Genomic DNA, 22,728 nt, shown 5'->3' with positions numbered 1-22,728 from the left:
CACACACACACACACACACACACACACACACACACACACACACACACCTTGATGTAGATGGAGGCTTCACTGCGGTAACTCCAGCCTGCAGTTATAACTGAGATCACAGACCAGAGTCCTCCAAATCCACTATCTCAGCATCAAAGGGCACCAGCTGGCAGTGCACATGAGCACAGACCCACAGACAATAAGGAAATTCAGAGAATTCCACAGCAGACAAATATCAGTGGGTCAAATCATTTGATGGGATGAGGACACTTCTAACAAAGAAAAAACAGACTCCGTGGCGTGGAGCACAAATGTGCTGTCGTGTTCACGAACGTGCTGTAGTGTTCACGAACAGGACTTACTGATGAACCTTCACAGCTTCTTTGTTCCACACACTGGTATCTGATAATATCAAATTCCAATGCTCTTCTTGTATTGTATTGTTCCTTGAAAAGGGCAAGTTGTATCAGGATTTTTGGTACTAAACCCGTTAACATTTCACAGAAAAGGTGATTGGCAGTGTTACCAGCGCAGATGGACAGTTTCCAGCTCAATTCAACACAACCCAAATTATAACCTTGACAGAAACCCATGCAAAACTCTAGAACCATTAGCCTACATGTGCAATCATAAGCATACAAAGCTTCATATCTGCACCAAATAACTAAAATGTAAGATAAATAGGCTATCCCAACCCACAAAGAGTGCAGTCAAACACCCAAATACACTAATTTCCATGTCAGCGATGAAGACGTCAAGGAGGTCATATTGATTCCACCGTTATCCCTTACGACGCTTGAAAACAAAATATTTCTTAAATGAAATGAGTCAATAATAGAGTGAGTGGACACAACCAAGTTTACCGAATTTTGTTTCTGTCCATTAAATGACAGCTTAATTAAAAAATATTATTTCCATAATATTTTCAAACCCCTGCTAAATGTTGACAAAAGCAGCCAAAATTTCATCTGCCAGCCCATTGCAATTTCTACCCGCCAAACTTAATCCAATCTGGCAAGACCTGAGCGAGCTAACTCCTACCAATAACAACATAATGTGTTTTACCCTTCATTTGTAAAAAGAAGGAGCCTACCTGAGTCATTGCGTAGGTAGGAGGACATGGCAGGGATGAGGCAGGACTGGCTTAACAGCTCCTGCAGCACTGCTGGCAGCGCTGAGCTGTTGTGGGCTCTGCTGTCTGCTGAAGAGCCATCAGCACTGTGGCAGCTGCTGGAGCTTGCTGGGTTGATGTAACTTGCCAAGACCTGGTGAAGAAAACAATATGGACATACTGTGAGACGAATGATAAAACCTGTACACCTTGCTCAAACCTTTTCTCATTCAGTGACCTGCTCTGGAGTGTGCCATGCTATGTCATCATGGCAGCCCCTGTCCAAGAACAACTGACCGTTACCTTCACTAGGATGCTTTAGGTACTTATATTCATGTGACACATATAGCATCACATCATCACTGTTCCTTTCCTCAGAGGTCATGTTAAGACATGCAACAGGTACACAAACCTGGCAGATTTCAGGGCCTGGACAGCTGCTGAGCAACATAAACAGGAAATATAGAAACAAAATCACCACTATCATCATAAGAACATTTAAAATGTCCACTTTGACAGTCCTTATTTCTAAAATCAAATACAATGTGGGATTGATGGGTAGATTTACCTGCAGTAGACAAGTGACGTGTTCCTCTTCTAGCCGTTGTTTGGTGAGGGCCTGCTCCACGTCCCAGCCTGAGGCTGTGGATCCAGTACCAAAACCAGTTCCTTTAGCCCAGTACAGCTGCTGCTCCTCACTGGTCCCCGCACCGTGACAACTGGAAATCTGCGGCTGTCAACACAGACACGGATATGAAATTATGTCGAGGGATAGATGGATGGGTTTGGGATGTCTGAACACTTTATCTTAGAATATTTTTTAGAATCCTTGTATGTTTACGAGGATGGTTGCCAATGTACTAAAAATAATCAGTGAAATTCAGCTCTGCACACTGGAAACTATTGGAGAGAAAATGGTATTCTTCTTGAATAACATTCATCAGCAAATTGAGCGTAAAAATATTCACATTGCCCTCCAAAATAAAGGTAAAAGCCTACTCTGTCCTTGAACGTGCTGAAAATAAGCAAAAGATGCATTCATGGGACTGGTCATATGGAGTAAAAGCCTGGATTAAAGTAGTGAGTAATCAATAGCAGCCAACATGGATGACAACCAGCAATGACCTTTAGGTGAAGAGTTGATGTTTTATGAGACAGGCATGCCTTTTTATTTAAAACAGTGGGTGTCTTCCTAGTCTGACTCCCATTGCAGCACATGGATCTTGGGACTCAAGGACAAGTCCTTGGCTCACATTGAAGTCATCGGCCCCATGACACGTCATCAGCTTTGTCAACTTTAGAAATTCTCAGACAGAGAGGGAGCGAGCATCAGACTGGATCCCCACAACGCAACAACAAACAAGGCAGGTCCAGTTCAGAACCTACACGCCTACTTCTTATGCAGGATCCAGAAAAGGGTTTACCCTTATTAAAGCAACCAAGTCAGAGAAGGGAAGTTCCAACTGCTACATTATTGTTGCCACGATATATCTGGGGTTTGTTTCTCCTCTCTCTCTTCCAACAGTCTTACCAGATTACTTGTGCTGTTGGATAAAGTAAATTGATAAATTTAGGGTTACACCCCAGAGTCAGTCCAAATTTCAGGCTAAACCAGTTGTGGTCACACCCTTATAATGTCTGCAGTGTCTGCTCGAGACTTCTGCTCACTGGTTGTCTATGAGCTATGAGCAGTTCTATCCCACAATAATCAATGTTAGGCCCCATTATATTTAGGTTATGCATAACTGTTTTCCAAACAGTAATTTAAACTTCTATATCAAGAATTCAAGGATAATTTATTGCTGCATGCCATCCACTCTACTGCAACAGGTTACAGTTTGCTTCTGAATATCCTCAGACCTCTCACCTTATTGATATTTAATGATGCTGTACAGTTATAATGCTCCAGTAAAATAACATGCATTATGTGCGTCACTAGGTCAGGTTAATAGCAGGTCATGCTTTTAAGCTTGATTTTATTTTCTGTTGCTTCTTTGGGCTGGATTCAAATGTGAGACTTTCTTCAGCCAGGTATTGTTGAGGCCCAGCAGAGGCTAAGTAGAAACCTTCTCGTCAGTATAATGGGCAGGACAGGAAGGGGATGTTGAGAGCTAATCGTATTTTCATGAGTATCCCTACCCCTGCGTCTCACACTGAAGGTGTCAATAATGCAATGTATATGTCTCACACTGGCATATTTCTCTCCAAAGCTCCATTTGGCTTTTTTTCAACATTTGCTCTGAACAATTGAGCTTTTGTAAGGAGCTCGCTGAGAGATATGCAGACAAGGCCTTGAGTAAAGGCCGGCAAGGCAGAGAGCCATTAATAATGGCAATGATTTTTATCCTTGTTTCTCTACGAGTGTGAACGACAAAACAATCATTCAGGCAAAGAGACTGAGAAGCCTGTGAAGCGTCTGAAAAAGAAACCCGAGAGTTGGACAGCGTGCGGTCAGCGGTGTCTTTTTAATTAATTTTTCTCCCTTTATTTATAGATAAAGGGATAATAATAATCAAGTCGGAGTTAAGGACCAAATCAAACTCTGGGAACATTTCTGAGGTCAGTCTGGCAAATCTTTACTTCAAAGGAAGCTAAAGGTTAAAGACCAAATGAAAATCTTCATGAATATCATCAATGTGTAACGTGTGTAACGTGTGTGTGCGTGTGTGTGGGCCATACCTCAGACACACTGGTGCTGGCGTTGGGGTTGCGGGGGGCGTGATGGCTGAGGGCCGACAGACAGGCCAGGATCAGGTGGATGGCCCCGATCTCCAGAGCCATGCGGCGGAGCAGAACGCCGTCATCAGTGGTCAGAGGAGTGCTGCTGAACAAAGCTCGCAGCACGTGGAACGGCAGCGTGGGCAACACGTTGGCCGAAGGAGACTGCAGGATATGACCTGAGAGGATAATACAGGCGAATCAGGAGACTGAGCCTTTTGTTCTGGTTTGGGTTTAAGATGGATTTACTGGTCATCTCATGACAATGTGATTCTGTGATGCGATTGCTATTTGTAATAGGTAAATGGACTTGTACTAGTTTCTCGACCACTCAAAGCGCTTTAGCACTACACGTCGTTCACACCCATTCATACATTGATGGCAGGGGAGGAATTTGGGGTTAATTGCCCAAGAACACATCGACTAGAGGAGCCGGGGATCGAACCTGTGATTGAGAATGACCCACTCTATCTCTATCTGACCACAGCCCTTTGTAGAGACCCATACCTTCAAACAAGTCATTAAGTGTGTGCTTAGAAATTGCATTTCTTATTGATAAAACACAGTTTGCTCATTATGTATGCATCAATAAACATGTTAAGAAATGTACTGTTTTAACAATTATTATTCCATATATGCCTCTCCAGCTGTATCACTAAACAAGATGAGACTCTCTGACATCAATCACTGTCTGACTAGAAAACAAACTCGGTATCAGTGAGAAATGATCATACTAGATTAATGTGAGAACATCTCATTAATTAGTTCAGACTAGAATGAGCAGCGGGAGGAACGGTTACAAAGACATGATTAGTATTCAAGAGCACAAACACAAGAACTAGTGTGAAACCTCCATTTGATGGAGCACAAACAGACAGATCTCAGTGAATGTGTCTGACTTACTGCCCTCTCCATCGTCTGTGACACCCAGCACCAGGCGCAGCAGACACTGGGCATGCTTCCTCTCCTTCAGCAGCACCTCTGCATACCCCGGCAGGCGCAGGAACAGGCCGAAAGCCGCCAGAGAGTGGGCAGGGATGGGCGACATGGTCTGCACCGAGGATGAGGACGATGAGGACGACTGAGACTGCTGCTTGTTGATGGGCGGCGGCTCGGCAGCGATGGACTCCGGCGCCTCGTACACCAGCTCGCCCGACTGCTCGATGGTTACCCACTCGAACTGGTCGCTGTCCTTGGGTTTCTCCTGCGTGGCCGAGGGCACTACCGGGGCGCTGACCTGTGAACGACCATCCGGGAGATTAGAGGGTAACTTCAGCAAAGGTGACAGTGAATATGAGACAATGCTGACAGATGATATTAGGAGAGCGGGAACTCTGCAGAGTCATCATGTGGCCAACTGAAGCCTAAAGGAGAGGAGGCTGGATTCTCTTCATACTGAGAACATAATGTCTAATGGAACCAATGATCACAGTCAGTATCGATTAATCCACCAATTATTTTCAGGATAACTCGTTTGGTCGGAAAATGTCCGAAAACAGTGAAAAAGTGAATCTCTTTCTGGAGCCGAAGTTGAAACATCTCTTGTTCTACTAACACTCCTAAACCCAAAGACATTCTGTTTCACTATCACAGATGAAATCAGATAATATTTTAGAAATTGCTGAGCTAATGTGAACAGGTCAGCTCAAAGACATGGTAAATGGACCGAGATATATAGATTGTTTCGTGAAATTATGTGTGTTTTAATAACATCCTAAAAACAATCTCATTCAATGTCCTGTACATTGGGAAAATGACTGCTGGAACTGAACTGCAGATAATGTGTCACTACAACATGAAAATATCAGAAGAGCCAAACAAGCAAAAGAAATAGAAAAGATTAAAAAAAAGAATCAATGTTAAAATTCTTTCTTGGCTGTTTCGGAAGGATATGTTTGTCCTTGAACTGACCGGGTTGAGGGCCCCTCTCTTTGAAAAATTGACTATTTGTTTGGTTAGAAGTGCAGCTTTGTGTCTGTTGGCTGAAGATTTTAGCTCTACTTGACTCATCCATTCATATGTCTGTTTTTGAGTCTCACCTGCTGAATGACATCAGGGTAGAGCATGGGCAACCTCTCTGCGATCAGGGCAAGGCCGCCCATGCCTGCAAAGACCTGCAGCGGTGACTGGATGGGGTTGGTCTCCAGCAGGGACTCGTCGGTGGCGGCGTCCAGACATTCTTCACTGGCTGTCATTGGTTCGTCCTCAGGACAGCTGTTCAGTATATCACAGTGGTCCACTGCAAGGAGAGCAAAGGGAGGACCTGTTGTATGTTCACACTCTGGTTTTTGGGAAACTTGTTTGTACTGTATTTGTTTTTTAACCTCAAGTCTACTGTGAGAAGAGTCCCATCACCAAGTCAAGTTGTTTTATTGTAGAACTTTTGTCTGTCATATATATACTGTACATACTGCTGGGATGTGGTACACAGTCAGTGTGCATGTGTATTGCATAGTCATTACATGTCTTAGTTAAGCATATCATATTTGTCTTATATTTTTATGAATGTGCTTTAGTTGAATGTTACCCCCTAGTATTGGGAAGCAAAGAAAAATGTATATCTCAACTTGTATAAACTTGCTGTTGCATTTCTCTGTACCCCAGCTTCATCTGTGCCCTGTGAAGGGGTGTTTTCTAAAGCAGGCAAAATCATCTCAAAAAAAAGAAACAAGTTCACTTGTACGGATCGCAACTTTAGCATGAGAGTAGCGTACGCCTCCTTCAGGACCTGATTTGTCCCAACGCAACGTTTATAAAGGAGACTCCTGGTCTATGCTGAATATTATGTTATTTTATTAATAAAAGAACCAAACAGCTTCCAATCACTACAGACCATCATCATCAACAGGCTTTAATGTTTGCAGTTGAGGGTGCCCTACCCATAGATGAGCGATGTGCTGACCGAAAAGGAGAAAATGGAACACTGTCCTAATGTCCTTGTTTACACTTAGAACACGACACTGAAGACAAAGTCAGACGATCAAAACGAAACAAACGGTGAAAGGCAAAACAGACTAATGCTAACCCACCACCATTTTATTGTGTTGGCACAGCCTCGGTGTTTTATGATTATATAAAGCCATGGTCGATTGATGGGTCATCTTCAAAAGGCCACTCATCTCTCACAGAGGAGAAAATCAGGCAGATGATTCATTGCTTTCCACATCTCTCTCAGGGGGTTTGTTTTTCTGCCCACACTGTGCTGGACCATCTCTCTCTCTCTGTGTCTGTTACTCACTCCAATGAAATACAGTCTGGTTCGGTTCTGCTCTGTTTGTATTGAATCCATGGAAGATAAGACGATTTCAGCTGTAACGTTAATATATCCAGCATCTATGTAGCGTATCCAGCAGTTAAAGTGAACTGTAGAGCCCCGGTCTGTAAGGGCCCGCTGCAGACTACATGTTCGAGCTATGAGGCCATTCGCCGGTTTATTCAAAGTTGTTTTGAATGTTGAAGATGTTCCATGTCCAAATTGTACCAAATTCCACATGGTTCTGCCTCGGGTCACCAGCAATACATCTACCAAGTGTGAAGTACAACAGATGGAAAAGTTCTCGAGGTATGCTGAGGACATACCTACATACGTACGTAGAGACAGACGGAGAGAGATCCCAAGCTTCATAGTTGGACGTCTCACCGTCTTTATCAGGGGTCACTGTCATTTCCGTTTATTTATCTGCTGTAAAAACGTTTTCAGGGAAGGAGAGATAAATCTCAAAGTTTATTGGGACCATTTCTTGGGGAATGGTAGTGTAGTTCAATAGAGCGTACTCCGGACATGACGCGAGTACATGATCGGAGTGCGTTAAGGCTGGCAGCAGTCAGGGTCAATTTTTTCAGAGGCAAAACATCCAACAGTGAATTCACTTAGAAAATTAAATCTGGGATGCAGTGTCTGGATCAAGGAGCGACTCCACTGGGCCACTAATTTGGGTTATTTGTTGGTCTTTCTGTGCTACTGGGTGTCCCATCTCTACAGCTCCTGTAATAAGGCTATCTGAATTCAGCAGCCACAGAGAAGAAGGACAGAGATATCAATAAAGATAATGACTGACCACATCAAGTGGTCAACGTCTGGGCAGTGGGCACGTTTAACAATGCGGTAGTTTATTCAAGTCCATTGGAAGGGAAGTAGCAAATCTGTACCAGCTCATTTTGGGAATATCAAGATTGAAGAACAATGAGGGGTTGCCAAGCTGCATCCAAAACAACTATGTGTGCTGTTTCACTTGGTAAACACTAATTTAGCAACTTAACAGTGCACTTCTAAAATATTGTTGAACTCACGATGGATTCTTTCTTGTCAAACCCGTTTGGGCAGAGACACAGGTGTTCAATCCTATTCTATTTCTACGGTCACAGACCAATCAGCATCCTGCGAGGAGCTGCTGGGTGCTGGCAGCTGCGGGGGCGGTTTAGGTGTGTGTGATGAGACGGATTGGTCAGTGTCGATGCTGCAATAGCATCAGTTGTATCAGAATTGTAAAGTGTCACTTCATTGAAAGAAGAGCAAAGAACGGCTCTTACCTCTTCTACCAACTACCAAAAAAAAACAAGCTTATGATACATTCAATTTTGTCCTTCTAAGTACAACACATGATGTGAGTTACCCAACCCTCAATGGCACAACCCATCCAAACAAATGAGACGACTGTTTTGAAATGGAAACTATGGATTGTGGACGGGTCATGGCCAATGACAAAAGGTATCTGAGCAGTTCTGCAGATTCACCAGTGCTGAGATCATCAAAACAAGACCATGATGTATCCGACCTCGTGCTGACCCTCGAGCCTGCAGAACCAAATAGCTAAATATAACCAGTCCTAGAGTCACCACATCTTTGGACGTAAACTGTTGCCTTCTAGCTAAAGGTTGGTAAACAACCTGCCTGTCCTCACTAAATGTCCTTCAGCCACGATGTTCATTTGAAAATCTGCCTCACTGGACAAATTACAATGTAAACATACTTCCTTATGCAAAAATATTCAGCACAGCATGCCTGCTACAACACAATATTTATATATGCTACTGTACATAAATGAAATCTACATTAATAGCTAAACATCCCATGAATAATGTACAAAGGTAACACCTAACGATCAAAAAACGTTAATTGCTGGAACCATTCCACAACTTTTTGGACATCAAAGCTTTTCTTTCAAAACCAGCCCAATAAATAGCCAGAATGGGTGTGATATTCAAATGTACGCTGACGATACAGTGATTTATGTGCACGCAAAAAACAAAGAACACGCTGCACTTAAACTCACGTCCACAATGACAAATGTAACTAAATGGCTTGCAGATTCCTGCCTTCACCTGAATGTTAAAAAGAGTTTGTTCTTCACAAAGAGAGCTTACAAAGTGTCACTGGAGCCATATGTCTATGTTGCTGGTGAGAGGCTACAGGTAGTGTCAGATTTTAAATATTTAGGAGTTTTTATCGATTCTAATCTCTCTTTTAAAAAGCAGGTAAAACATGTGACAAAGGTTTTAAGATGTAATCTCATGAATTTTGGATGTATAAGAAACCATGCAGGCTGCGAAACTGTATTTTAATGCAAAGATTGTCCCCCTTCTGACCTACTGCTTAACCAGCTGGGCACAAGCCAGCAGCACAACATTAAAATCTATTCATATTCTCCATAAACAAGCTCTAAAAACACTTGATAAAAAAAAACAAAAGTCACCATCACTGCAATATCCTCATCAAACACCATATCTTGAGTTAGGAGAACCTCATTAAATTCACTGATGCGTGTCTGGTTTTAAATATTTTACATGTATTTTACATTTTACATATTTATGGCCCCGCCTCCACTTAGTGATTTTATTCAACAAAGCACTCAAAGCAGCAGACAGACTAGATCTGCTTCAAGAAGTGATTGTGTCATTTCACAAAGGTCAAGCTCTTTTAGCAAATCTACATTCTCTGTGAAGGCAGCACACTCGTGGAATACTCTGCCACCACACATACGCGCACAAAACATGTACAAAACATTCAAACATAGCCTTAAGGAATGGCTGGTTGCCAATCAGGCATGCAAGCATTGATGTACTGTCTGTCCTGCCTGCTTGTTTCGTCTATATGTATATTTGTCTTGTTCAGTGTTGCCATTTTCCATTTTGATGTGTATGTTATGTGCCTCAGTGTTATATATGTGCTTGTACTGTACGTGGGTTTGTTCTGCCTGACACATGCTGCAGCCTGTTATGTCTGCTCTGCTCTAGTGTCATACACTTTTCTTTTGCTTATATGTGTATTGGTTTTTTCTATACGTTACTGTTTGTTTATCTATGAATTTTAATTCCATTTGTATTTGAAATTTTAGGCTCCCTTCAAACATCTGGCCGGGGACAGCAGAGGAAAACTAGCCTCTCTGGCTAACTCTGGCTCACTTACAGTTTAACTGTTGATTGGTGTGCATTGTCCCTGCATAAAAACTAATTAATTAATTTAAAATAAACAATGATGAATTTGTAACTTTTAATTGAAAACCTAAAATTTGACTGCATTTAAACCATCTCAAGCATCAGGAGCAGGGGTCTGCTGTAAAGCGCCCCGGGGGAAACTTGGGTTTCATGTCTCGCTCATGGACACTTTGACAGGAGGACAGCCCTCTGTAAACTTCTGGAAACAGTCTGCTCTTCCATTGCAATTTGTTCAAGCTTTTTAATGTTCACAGGATTCCTTTTCCCGACAACCGATTTCAACGCTCTCCAAATAATTTCAATTAGATTGAGATCAGAAATCCTTGCTGGTCAGTTAAAAAAAAATAATTTTTTCCCCTTGTCAACCACCCTGTTATGCTTTGAGATGTGAGCTTTGGGTCTTTATCATGTTGAAGGACCCTTGATTCTCGCCCCAGCCACCAAGCCATTAACTAATTGGTCATTCGAGCACTGACATTTTATCAAAGAGGAGTCTGATGGTGACTCTAATGTATAATTTATCACTACCGATGTAAATTCCTCAAAAAGGGTGCCAATACTGTTTCCCATGGCAATCTTTCAGTTTTTATACTTTTTTCCTTCTATTGCTTTCTCAAATTTGATTGTTTTAATGTCTACAGGGCAAAGCTGTTTCAGGACATACTTTTATTTCAGGGGATATTGTACATGATGTATTTACAATCCAGGGATACCAACAATGCTGAGAACTGTAACTTAGGTCTGTTAGATCTTAAGTCAAGCATGGACTTCTATCTTAAGTCTGTTTCTTAGTTCAAACAGACATGTATGCTCATATCGACGTAGAGATTCCGATGATGAAGTCTAATACAGTTGTACGCTCCAGAAAAAGCTAGGAAGCGGACGTCAAGTTGGATTTTTTGCAATTTCCAAGAAGGAACTTTTATGCTTAAACCTACATTGATTTTTTGTAAACAAAATTTACATCATCACCTTTTAAGTCAATATTGCAAACATGTTAGCAAACAATTGCTTATTCAACATTTATCACATCCTAGAGATATGAAGCACATTGTTGTTATGAAATGAAAATTAGCAGTACACAAGGTACCGTCAACCAACCTTGCTTAGTTATTCACACGTAGCTGCTTATTGTAGCTCTCTGATTAGTCACACGGTATGTCAGTCTAACCTATATTATCAAATACCTTGACAGGCAGGAAGGGAGACAGACCGTAGTGGCAGCAGCAGCTAGGAGTATAGCACTAGCTATAGCGTCCAAGGAATAAATGCTCCAGATCAAAAGAAAACGCGGTGTTCAGAGGAAGGATTACAAGTCCCAAAAATAATCGAGATAGATGGCAAAAGAGCGCTTATGGGGACATTACACAAGCCGCAGCATTGTCTGGCTGTTCCCCACCTTTACAGACGACGTTGCCACAGTGGTTGCCCTGCATTTAACATAGACCCAACTAATAGATGATGAAATTCATCGCCAACTCATTTTATAATATATTTGATAATACTATCAATGGAGCAGGAGAGCTTTTTAAGATGATGTAGAATATCTGAGTTGTGAATCTTAAGAATCATTGGAATATTATTTGAACATAAGAACAGGTAGTGTCAAGCTCTTTTTGGTACCTTTCTCAGTGCGTAGCCTCTTGAAGGAGTCGGTCTTGGAGAGACCAGGGTCAGAGATGACCTTGGAGCCCAGTTTGACTGTCAGGTTGATCGACTGGTAGCCCTGTGGCAGCTTGCGGTCGTACAAGAGTGTCAGTAGCTGGGCCAGGGTCATCTCAGATGGAAGGGGTTGACCTGGAGCAGAGGACAGGGAAAATGCAACAGTTCACTTCCTTGATACATGAAATTAGGCTGCAACAGTTTGAGTATTTGGCTCAAACACAATGATGTCCTGCTACCAGATGTGAGCCGGCATGTTAACCCTGCACTTGAATGGGTAGTACCTGGAAGCAGCTTGTGGTACAGGTGGAAGACAGGCACACTGATGGTTTTGGCTGAAGGATCCACACCAGATGACGCAGTCAACTTGTCACTCATCACGCGACCCCTCCTCGATGGAGGTCTGGGAGGTGTTGAAAGAGCTCGCTTGGACTGGGACTTCAAGCCTGATGACAAACACACAACATGGAAACATCACAGGGCTAGTCTTGTTCTCATCGGTAGAAAAACAGGTTCATATTTGTTGGCTTATTTGTTGTACCAGTATTACACACAGGGCTAAATTTGTGCCGGATCCTGGTGGAACAGGATTTTTGACTGCCTGTGTTCCGTTATCTATCTGCACAGATCCAGTATCTCTCGTAGTATAAAAACAAAAATGAATAACTTAACAGCTAAGCATTTTTGCTGAGAAAAAGTAAAGAGAATATTGCTAAATTAGGAGATGTGGTGCATGTGAGCACTCTGTAAACTGTTTTTATAGGTGCTATATAAATACAGTTATTATTATTTTCAACAGACAGCATGTCCTGGTTTCTAGCCGGCTATCAGCAGCAGCTCCTGGGGCTGGCTCCATGGGAAGAAACCGACAGTGTTTGTATGTATTGATCTTATTTGCCCACCCACTATAGCGAGTAAGGGAAAGCTGCCTGTAACAGATGAGCTCACAGACAGACTGGGAGCCTTACTCAATCAATGGAGATCTGGTTAATAAGTTCAAAACACATATACAGTGATATCTCTGAATGATTTAAACAGCTGACAATGGAGCTTAGCCTTCTCTTCACTAAACACAACAAAAATAGAATCTGCAAAGATTCTTTTTCATCTCTCCCTCGTCCTTAAGACTTAAGTTACAGTTCTCAATTAAGTGTAAAGCACTGCTTTAGGCTTAGAATGATAGACAGATCAGTTTTCTAACTTTAGACTAAAGAGTTGAACTCAAATGGAAGAAGATCCTTTTCTGTGGTACCAACATGACATTCTGATAAACTGTGCTGGGAAAATGACGTTTCCTCATGTTGGCTTTTAGTAGTGTTGAGTAACCATTTGGCTGAAGTTCATTGCTATGTCCGAAATAACTCATTGACTGCTCTCAATATAATAATACTCAACTGTTCACTTAATATTGAGCAGTACATTGAGATTTCAGACACTTAGGAAGCACTAAAGTTACAGTGTGAGTGCAATTTGATGATGTAAAATGATAATGTTTCATATTTGTGGGTAAACAATCTACACAACTTCCTTTCCAATCTGATTGGCATGAAGCCGGTGAGATGAGACACAGCAGAGGTTGGCTAATAAGATGATGGCTGGGCTGCCATTGGACAGGAGGTGTGTATGGAACACGGTCAAGTACCCGAGGCCACAACAACACTGTAGTTGTCCTGGAAGCCACTGTCTGCTTTCATCTTTTCCTTCTCCTCATGATTCTTCTTTTCCTTGTCCTCCTTCTGCTCATTGATCAGCTTGGCTGTGATGCTGGGTGTGTCTGTTTCGATTAATAGAAGACAGCATGAAATCAGATAAGTAATATAATACGGTCTTTTATTAAAACAGAATCTGTTGTCAATGAAAATCTGTGGGTGAAATGAAGTGCAGGTGTGTGTCGTTGTCTCTCTAAAGAGGTGAGACACTCTTCATGTACAAAGCCGGCTAAAAGCTAGCAGGTCATCCTGCAGCTCAGCATCGGTGCTTCTCTGATGACCTTAATGGCCAGAGAATTAAACAAGGGCACATAGATGAACCAAATACTGAAGTCTGGAATTCATTGTGTTAATCATTTCTGCTATCATTACAATTGCAGCTATTTTGGTTTAAAAGCTGGTTCCTAGTCATTTATCTATTGATTAGAATCAGGTTACAGCACAAATCTGGCCCCACTGTCCTTCAAGCCTTTACAGAGCAAGTAAAACTCAAAGCTAAGTAAAAACCTAGTCTATGGCTGGACCGTGTATTTGTGGCCAAATTAGCACAGGGAGAGTCAGCAGTAATGAACTGAAACTGTACATTTACAACCACTTAACAAGAAGTGGATCAGATGAGTGATGGTGGAGGCACAGACGTAACCATTTGAAACGCTCTCGCGCTTATTAACTTTGAATAGAGCAACGGCCAATGGAGAAACTCCAGCTCAGCTAACCAATGGTGTAGCTCCATCACTCACTCGTTTATAGGGCTGGCCCCTGCTTTGCTGCTATCCAGTCAAAACGAGAAGTGAAATCTGAGAACATGATCAGTGCATTCACACTTACAACAAAAAAAAAGGAAGAGCGAGAGGACAGTGGTATCCTACCTTTTTGACCTTAAAATGAAGCAATGCCAGCCTAGGGCTGTACCGAATAGTTGCAATCTTCATTCAAAACAGTGAAACATTTTAATAAAAAATTTGAATGGTGCGTAGCTTTTTCTCTCTATTCATTCAGTTTAAACTCTGTATTTATGCGCACGCACGCACACTTATTGTCAGAGAAAATATCACGTTTTTCACAATTATTACATAGCTTATAAACTACAATATTTATTATCATCATTAAATATATCCATGTTGTGACTACTCCCTGCTAAGTGTAAATGGTGTTGGTCCAGCTCAGTACATTAGCTAGTTACGTTTCTTTTTACATTGACTTGGGCATAAAGGGGGGATTATTATCTTAATAAGATGTTGGAACATACTTATAGTGTTTTTGACAGCACACTCAGCAAATTGGATTTCTATTGTGTTCATTAACTTCCTGGTCATTTCATAGATATCCAGAATGCTCCCACACTGCCGATGTACGACTCCTTTTTGCCGGCTAGAAGACTGGAATGTCGGTTTAAATGTTGTTTTTAATTGCTTGAATGTAAAAAAAACAAAAAAAACAATGAGCAACCATTGTCTGTTTTATATGACTATGGGAGGAAAAATTGTAAGAGTCATTTGGAGGCCTGAAGACGTAAAAGTAATCCAGTAAATAGCAGAAGACAAAGTAAAGATTAGAAGAACGTCTAAAAAAACTAAAAAACATGTTTAGGAAATGTTCCATTTATTTATTGCTTTATTAACCTGGTAATTATCCCTAAAATATGCATTTTGCTCACAGGTTGCAAAATGCTGTACTGTGTCCATAGTTATCAAGTTGTAAGTGTGGTATTTTAGACTCAGTAAGGGAGTTGGCCTCCGTGTTTGTGGTCTTATACCTATTACTTACATAACGTGGGATATAGTGTTATGTGCTTCATGAGGCACATGTACTTTATATTCAAAAGCAGAATTTTCTGATCTCTTTCATCACTGCAGAAGGAGAGTCACCCTCATCACACATTCAGAGAGAGGCTGTGAGATGTTGCGGCTCCATGTTTGTTGTGTAAGAAGTTGTCACAAGACATTAACTTCAGAATGGTGTTAAATCTTAAACAGACAACCGAAGGGATAACAGAAGCACAAGCAGTGACTTTCCTGTTGTGCAGGACACACACGCTTCAAACACAGTGTTTTATAATATTCACACACACTTTTAGACATTCCCTGATACAATCTGCCAATTTACTCTGTTAAACTACCATCGATAAAACTCAAAAACGTCCTGCACGAGGTTAAAAATAAAAGCCCTCAAGAAAAGAGAGCCGTTTGAACTGAAGGAAGGCTTTTCATATAAAACATCTATGCATGAAGTTAAGACCTTCACTCACAATATCTAAACAGCAATCAAAAGAGATATCTTAATAAATAATCAGTGAATGAATGAACACTATTTCAGTTCCAACAGATTGGGGAGTGAGACCTGAATGTGATGATAGAACTGATCAATAAATGGCAGAATTGTAATTCTGAATCATAAAGCAAGCTACTGGGACATCTTCCGTGCGGACGCTTCAGTGAAACAAATCAATCGTTCTCATGTTCTACAATCATGTGGCAGCTAGCCAGCCAGATTTTACTGCACGTGTTCTTCCCCAATGATATGACGCGTGACTCCTCCTTCAGCTGTAGTAGCAGCTGCTAACTAAAAGGGGGCGGAGCTTAGCAATGGGCTAATTAATGTGCCTTCTTGTACGTATCCACACTGGTCAGTGCACTAATCCAAACTCTGTCCTGTTTTGATGCCTTCGTACTACTGCAAGGTTAAAGTTTTCTGGATTGGAACATACCAGACACCCGGTCCAGGACTTCAGCCAGCGTGGTGGAGATGGGCAGATGGAGGGTGCGGTATTTGTGGCCTGCTCCATACATGGGATGCTGGATCATGTGGCTGGTGGCATTGATGCGTCCTTTGTATAACTGAGAAGAAAAAGGGGACACAATGGTTTTGTGTTGGCATGTTATAAAAAATATAACGCTTACATATAACAATATAACAATTATTCTCAGCCAACATGAATCTTAAATAAGAACCACATTGCCAGTGCTGCCGATTGTAGAGAAAGCAACAAAAATACATAAATATTTAAATACACAAACGTTCAAACAACTGACAAGTCAGACATGTTATCAGGTGGATGTAAATTCTCTGAATGAAACTACGGGCAGGTCAGACCCAGAGAATTAAAGAAAGAAAACTATTCACTTCATTCAACTAGGAAAATATCAGGAATCCAACTTCAACCTACTGGTCCAACATTAAGCTAAGCTAGCAAAATTCTCTGGAATTTCTTTTCCCTTTATCCGGGAAAAAATACCTTTAGTACTTGGGATTTTTAGACTGTATGCGCCTGTGTGTTTGCATACTAAAGACTACCAATTGACCAAATATGAAAAGAAGTGACAATAAGTACCTATATAAAACGTCATTACAGTCTAGTCAGCGGTTGCTAAAAAACAACCTTGTCTGGATCAACCAAGCGACCCTGTCTAACACATTCCCCCTCTGCTAGCGGGCAACAAGACGGAACACTTTATAATACTGAGAACAACGAGACAGCTAGGATGTTAAAACGGCTGCTTTGGGTAATTAAAACTAACACACACACACTCGCAAGCACACATACACAGAGTCCTAAAGAGCTTTTCTGACAACCAATCATTGAGCTGTGTAAAATATGGAGCATTACGGTGTCATTGAGGTGACCTTAATGCTCCCTACCAGACATGCATCAGTCTGAGGGGATCACTGAGATGAGAAAGGAGGCTGCTGCTTCATATTGTTGTGCTGTCCCCTTGTGGTCACAGCTGATTTCTACATCAATTATGTTTACTTGGTGCCACAACGTCAGTTTGAGCCGTTTTTGCCACAAATATGAACATGTCAGTCATGTATGTTCTATCCCCTACAACATGTGATCTGCTATGATCATCTGAACCATCTGATCTGAAAAAATGACTGCTTGGGAGAAGTTTATATAATTTCTTCTTAAATCTTATGTAGTTGCAACACAATTCACATGAAATAAAACTAGAAACCATCTTGTAGCCACAACGCCAAATCGGGCCAAAGAAGTAAATTTGGGGGGTGGGGGGCTGCCATATTGAATGCCATGCCAAACCAACCGGGTGCTTCCTTCAGCTGTGAGTGATTACAAACGGAGTTCACTTCGTCACAGAGTCGGAGGATGTAGGGTCGGATTGGAATTGGGCCTAAAAGTCTGCACTCTAAGGCTGTACGCAGCCAGTATTGATTACATATTTTTCTCTCCTATCTGGAAAGGAGAGGGAGCAGACATTCAACAACAGAGAAAGTTACCCACCGGACAGGGAGACTGTAGGAAGACTGTGACCTTCTCGTCCTCCAGCATTAGCTGCAGGAAAAGCCTTCGAATGAAGCCTGAGATGTTTCCAGAAATCGGCACATTGCCTCGCTGGGGTGCAGACTGGAAGAGCTCACAGAGAACCTGGAGCAAAATCCATACAGACACCAATGAATACATCCACATGAAAAGAGTTCGTCTTTGATACCACCAAGGCCATAACATGGTTCCTTCACTTTTAAGAAGTTACCTTGCATATTTTAAAAACACAACGAATAGTATCATCTAAAATAGTCTATGGTTGAAAAACATGTCTCCAAATGTTTAACCAACTACAAATCTGAGTCTGAGATGTCAAAACTCAATGCCTGGAGTCTCAGAGAAAGTGAAAGCTTTAGACTTTTCCATTACCCTAACAAAGTGGAATATAAGAGCAGACCTGAGCCATGAGCCGCTGGTTGTTAGGGTGGCAGGAGATACACTGGAGAAAGAAGGCCACAGTGGCATTCTCCAGAGCGGTCCTCTGCTGGGTGGTGAGTCCTCCTGCCTGCCCAGAAGATGCTAGGGAGAAGCGGGACCCTGAAGCCTGAGGCTGGGATGGAGGAGGCCCTGCCGCAGATCCAGAGCCCAGAGGCTGACAGCCTGCATTGGCACCGGCACTGGCACTGGAATGGCACAGCAAGAAGAGCAGTGCCGTCCAGAGCGGGTTCACCTCTGGACCTCCTAACCAGTCTTTCATGGCGTGACTGTTGCCTACTTCAGTCAGGAAACGCAGCACCGGAGCGGCTAGCTCTGCAGCCAGAGGCGGCCTAATGTGTGAGGATGAGGAGGATGAAGAGGATGAGTGGTAGTGGTGATGGTGATGGTGTCGCTCGGCCTGAGCAGCAGGCAGAGGCAGGTCGGCACTGGCCAGAAGACCGACACAGAACTGGGCCAGGCTGCGTACCAACAGTGATGGTAAGCCTGAGTCCAGCAGCTGCTCTATGGCTCCTGGAGACTGGGAGGCAGCTGCCAGCGTAGTTAACTGGGACTCGGACAGATTAATGGGGGGTCTGGCATGCTTGGAGTCGTCTGTAAGTCCTGCGGCACTGGTGTCAGCATCGTGCTGCTTTTTGCCATCGTCAGTCATGGAGAGGCGGTGCTGCTGGGCCTGAGAATGACTGGCGCTGGGCACTGAAACGATCGCCATCCAGGACATGAGAAGGGAGAAGTAGCTGGGGTGGATGTGACACATGGAGCACAGCAGGCTATCCACAGCCTTCTTCAGCACAATGTTGCACGGCAACGACATGGACCAGTTATACAGCAGCCTGGAGGAAGGGAACCAATCATCAGTCATGCATTTATGTTGTTACAAAATCAATGTATATGCAGTGTATGAATATCAATACCAGTAACATATTAAACTGTATATAGTAAGCTTCCAAAGACTCCAATGTGTGCAACATTGATTGAAGTCGCTCAATACAAAATTCAGAGCATATGTATTGCCTCCACACGGCTCTCACCATGGCAACAGCTGAGCCGGCGGCTGGTGGTAACAACAGAACTGTTAATGAGGGGGAACTGGGCGTTCGATAACAACACACACAGAGGGAGAGATACTTCATTCTCTGCTCAAGTAGACATTACTCCTCTATATCTTTACATAGATGATTGTTGTTTGCTGCTACATTATTGCTCTGAATATTGTAGAGAGAATCTTTAATATTTATGCTACAACTACTCCTACTACATTTAATAAACTGATAGAAGTTGGGTTGAATACAGCAGATTAAGTTCTTGGTATTATGAAGTTCCTGTGTGTTCACAAACTCAAGACTATTGTAGCGCCATATTCAAGTGCAACCTTGAAATGCCCCGATAGGATTATTAAAGTATTATTACTACAGGCATGGCTCTGGAGGTAGCTTCTTGAGCTTCGTGGTTTGATCCCTCGCTCCTCGTGAAAGTGCCAAAGTATTCTTGAATAAGACACTCAACCCCTAACTTCCTGATGAGCAGGCTGGCACCTTGCATGGTCTCTGGCATCAGTGTGTGAATGGGTGAATGTTGGCTTGTGTTGTAAAGCGCTTTGAGCGGGCGACAGACTAGAAAAGTGCTACATAAATGCAAATCCATTTACTCCTACCATTTGCCTCTACATATGAGCAAATTGGCATGAGATTTTAGAAAGCTTTTGTTTGATTTTCATAATTTCATATCTAAACAGCTTATAAATCATTCAGTGTCCCTGTTTTATAACAGATTATTTCTTTGTGCATAAGAGATGGGAAATGACACATTAATTACAGTGCTCTTCACAAGGTGAACAAGACATTTAATATCTCCCTGTCCATATTTAACCTCGACTTTCATGTCTGGCATCTGATTCAGACTTAAGTCGTGATGGAAGTGTTACAAAGACAAACGTCTCTGTGGCTTTGATGTAAATGATGCCTATTCAGAGATGAGAACAACATTTACACAGCAAGGTGCACCTTTAATTTCCCTTCTTTTTCAACTGATGTGAAGGTGAACACATTCAGGATAACCTCTTCCATGTTTGTTTGTATGTTTGCATGTTTTCATGTATGTGTGTGTAGGTATGCATGCATGGTCTTAGTAATAAGGAAAAGGTCTATGACTGACTCAAAGAGCTCTCTGTTGAGGAGTGCAGGCAGGTCGTAGTCAACAGGCAGCTCGTAGCTGTGCCACAGGATGGCTGCCACACAGTGGAGGTGGGAGGGCGAAGGCATGAGTAGGCCGTACTCCCTCGACGACCCAGAAGAGCCAGCTCCGACGCCAGTGTATCCCATGTGGCCACTCATCTTGTGGGCCACCACCCGCGATGAGTCATGGACCCACTGGAGAAGAGCCTGGATCCTGAAGGGTGAAGATTCAGAGTAAGCTTTGATAAATATGTCATCGAGCTTCACGTCCTTAGTCCTTCAGGGTGAAGTGCGTCACAGTGGAATTTATATGCAACAAACACGACCAAATGACAGTAAAAGATAACAAGGAGAGTGGAAGGACACTTTTTTACTGTCGGCTTATGAGTCTGTCTAGAATACCACCTTGACAGAAAACGGATTCTCATTGGTTGTTGTTGTTATAAAGGGGAGCTGAAGAACAGTCTGAGTCCAGGCAAAAACAGGATGTATGACGATGTACCTGTCTTTGGTTCCAGAGTCCTGTGTGGTGCCCAGCTGGTACAGAATGTCGATGGTGGAGTCTGAGGAGAGGCCATTTAGTCGGCCAAACAGCAAAGGACTGTTCAAATCTACAAAGATAGAAGCAAAGACTACAATAAGTATGGCTATCATGATCGATAGTTAACTTCTACTGCCTTCGACACAAATGGAATATTCTTTTTTGGACATGTGTGCAGATGTGCAGGGTTCTGCTACCATACTCATTAGATTACATGTATTCATGCTATTTCGTTTTTTAGAGGAGAAGGGGTAACAGTAATTTGTTAGCAGCGTCGACATGTGAATATTTGGAAACACTTAGCCTCAGTATGCATTCCTATCCATGTCCTAATTTGCTTCCCAAAAAAGAACTATGTATTCTGGTACAACAGCGGAACTGCTGTGTACCGACTTAAAGATTCAAGTCTACATGTCAATTCAATGGAATTTATCAGTTGAAAGTGTACCAACTGAACTATATATACACTCACCGGCCACTTTATTAGGCACACCTGTTCAATTGCTTGTTGAAACAAATAGCTAATCAGCCAATCACATGGCAGCAACTCAATGCATTTAGGCATCTAGACGTGGTGAAGACGACTTGCTGAAGTTCAAAGCGAGCATCAGAATGGGGAAGAAAGGGGATTTAAGTGACTTTGAACGCGCCATGGTTGTTGGTGCGTTCAACAACCAAAAACTGCTGATTTCAAAAACTGCTGATCTGGGATTTTCACGCACAACCATCTCTAGGGTTTACAGAGAATGGTCCGAAAAAGAGAAAATATCCAGTGAGCGGCAGTCGTGTGGACCAAAATGCCTTGTTGGTGTCAGAGGTCAGAGGAGAATGGGCAGAGTGGTTGGAGAGGATAGAAAGGCAACAGTAACTCAAATAACCACTCGTTACAACCAAGGTATGCAGAATACCATCTCTGAACGCACAACACGTGGAACCTTGAAGCAGACGGGCTACAGCAGCAGAAGACCACACCGGGTGCCACTCCTGTCAGCTAACAACAGGAAACTGAGGCTACAATTCACACAGGCTCACCAACATGTGACAACAGAAGATCTGAAAAACGTTGCCTGGTCTGATGAGTCTTGACATTCAGATGGTAGGGTCAGAATTTGGCGTAAACAACATGAAAGCATGGATCCATCCTGCCTTGTATCAACGGTTCAGGCTGCTGCTGGTGGTGTAATGGTGTGGGGGATATTTTCTTGGCATACTTTGGGCCCCTTAGTACCAAATGAGCATCGTTTAAACACCACGGCTACCTGAGTATTGTTGCTGACCATGTCTGTCAATGTGGACCAAAATCTGTGAGGAATGTTTCCAACACCTTGTTGAATCTATGCTACGAAGAATTAAGGCAGTTCTGAAGGCAAAAGGGGTCCAGCCCGGTACTAGCAAGGTGTACCTAATAAAGTGGCCGGTGAGTGAGTGAGTGAGTGTATATATATATACATATACATATATACACACACACACACACATATATATACATACATACACACACATATACATACATACATATATACACATATACATATATACACATATACAGATATACATATATACACATATACACATATACACATATACATATATACACATATAAACAGTTGTGTGAAAAAGTGTTTGCCCCTTCCTGATTTCTTATTTTTTTGCATGTTTGTCACACTTAAATG

At 42.3% G+C, this 22,728-nt stretch overlaps 1 protein-coding gene across 2 annotated transcripts in view; it reads right to left on the bottom strand.

Moving 5' to 3' along the window:
- LOC116399840 (baculoviral IAP repeat-containing protein 6-like) overlaps window positions 1-21,581 on the bottom strand; it is a 72,459-nt gene extending 50,878 nt beyond the window's left edge. The window contains exons 1-13 of one of the 2 annotated variants that reach the window (XM_031877269.1): window positions 21,017-21,581; window positions 20,495-20,728; window positions 18,303-19,173; window positions 17,864-18,007; window positions 16,331-16,460; window positions 13,557-13,688; window positions 12,199-12,360; window positions 11,876-12,049; window positions 5,857-6,080; window positions 4,721-5,054; window positions 3,779-3,996; window positions 1,668-1,832; window positions 1,082-1,253 (exon numbers count right to left, since the gene is read on the bottom strand). In XM_031877269.1, coding sequence (XP_031733129.1) covers window positions 1,082-1,253; window positions 1,668-1,832; window positions 3,779-3,996; window positions 4,721-5,054; window positions 5,857-6,080; window positions 11,876-12,049; window positions 12,199-12,360; window positions 13,557-13,688; window positions 16,331-16,460; window positions 17,864-18,007; window positions 18,303-19,173; window positions 20,495-20,728; window positions 21,017-21,168 — 3,112 coding nt within the window. In that variant the 5' untranslated portion in view covers window positions 21,169-21,581. The remainder of the gene's footprint in view (window positions 1-1,081; window positions 1,254-1,667; window positions 1,833-3,778; window positions 3,997-4,720; window positions 5,055-5,856; window positions 6,081-11,875; window positions 12,050-12,198; window positions 12,361-13,556; window positions 13,689-16,330; window positions 16,461-17,863; window positions 18,008-18,302; window positions 19,174-20,494; window positions 20,729-21,016) is intronic. The other variant, XM_031877270.1, reaches the window with a different exon arrangement.
- Window positions 21,582-22,728: the final 1,147 nt, after the last annotated feature.

The sequence above is a fragment of the Anarrhichthys ocellatus genome, unplaced genomic scaffold, assembly GCF_004355925.1.
Source record: "Anarrhichthys ocellatus isolate YVR2014 unplaced genomic scaffold, GSC_Weel_1.0 scaffold131, whole genome shotgun sequence".
Lineage (NCBI taxonomy): Eukaryota > Metazoa > Chordata > Actinopteri > Perciformes > Anarhichadidae > Anarrhichthys > Anarrhichthys ocellatus.
This window is presented reverse-complemented; position numbering and strand designations above follow the sequence as displayed.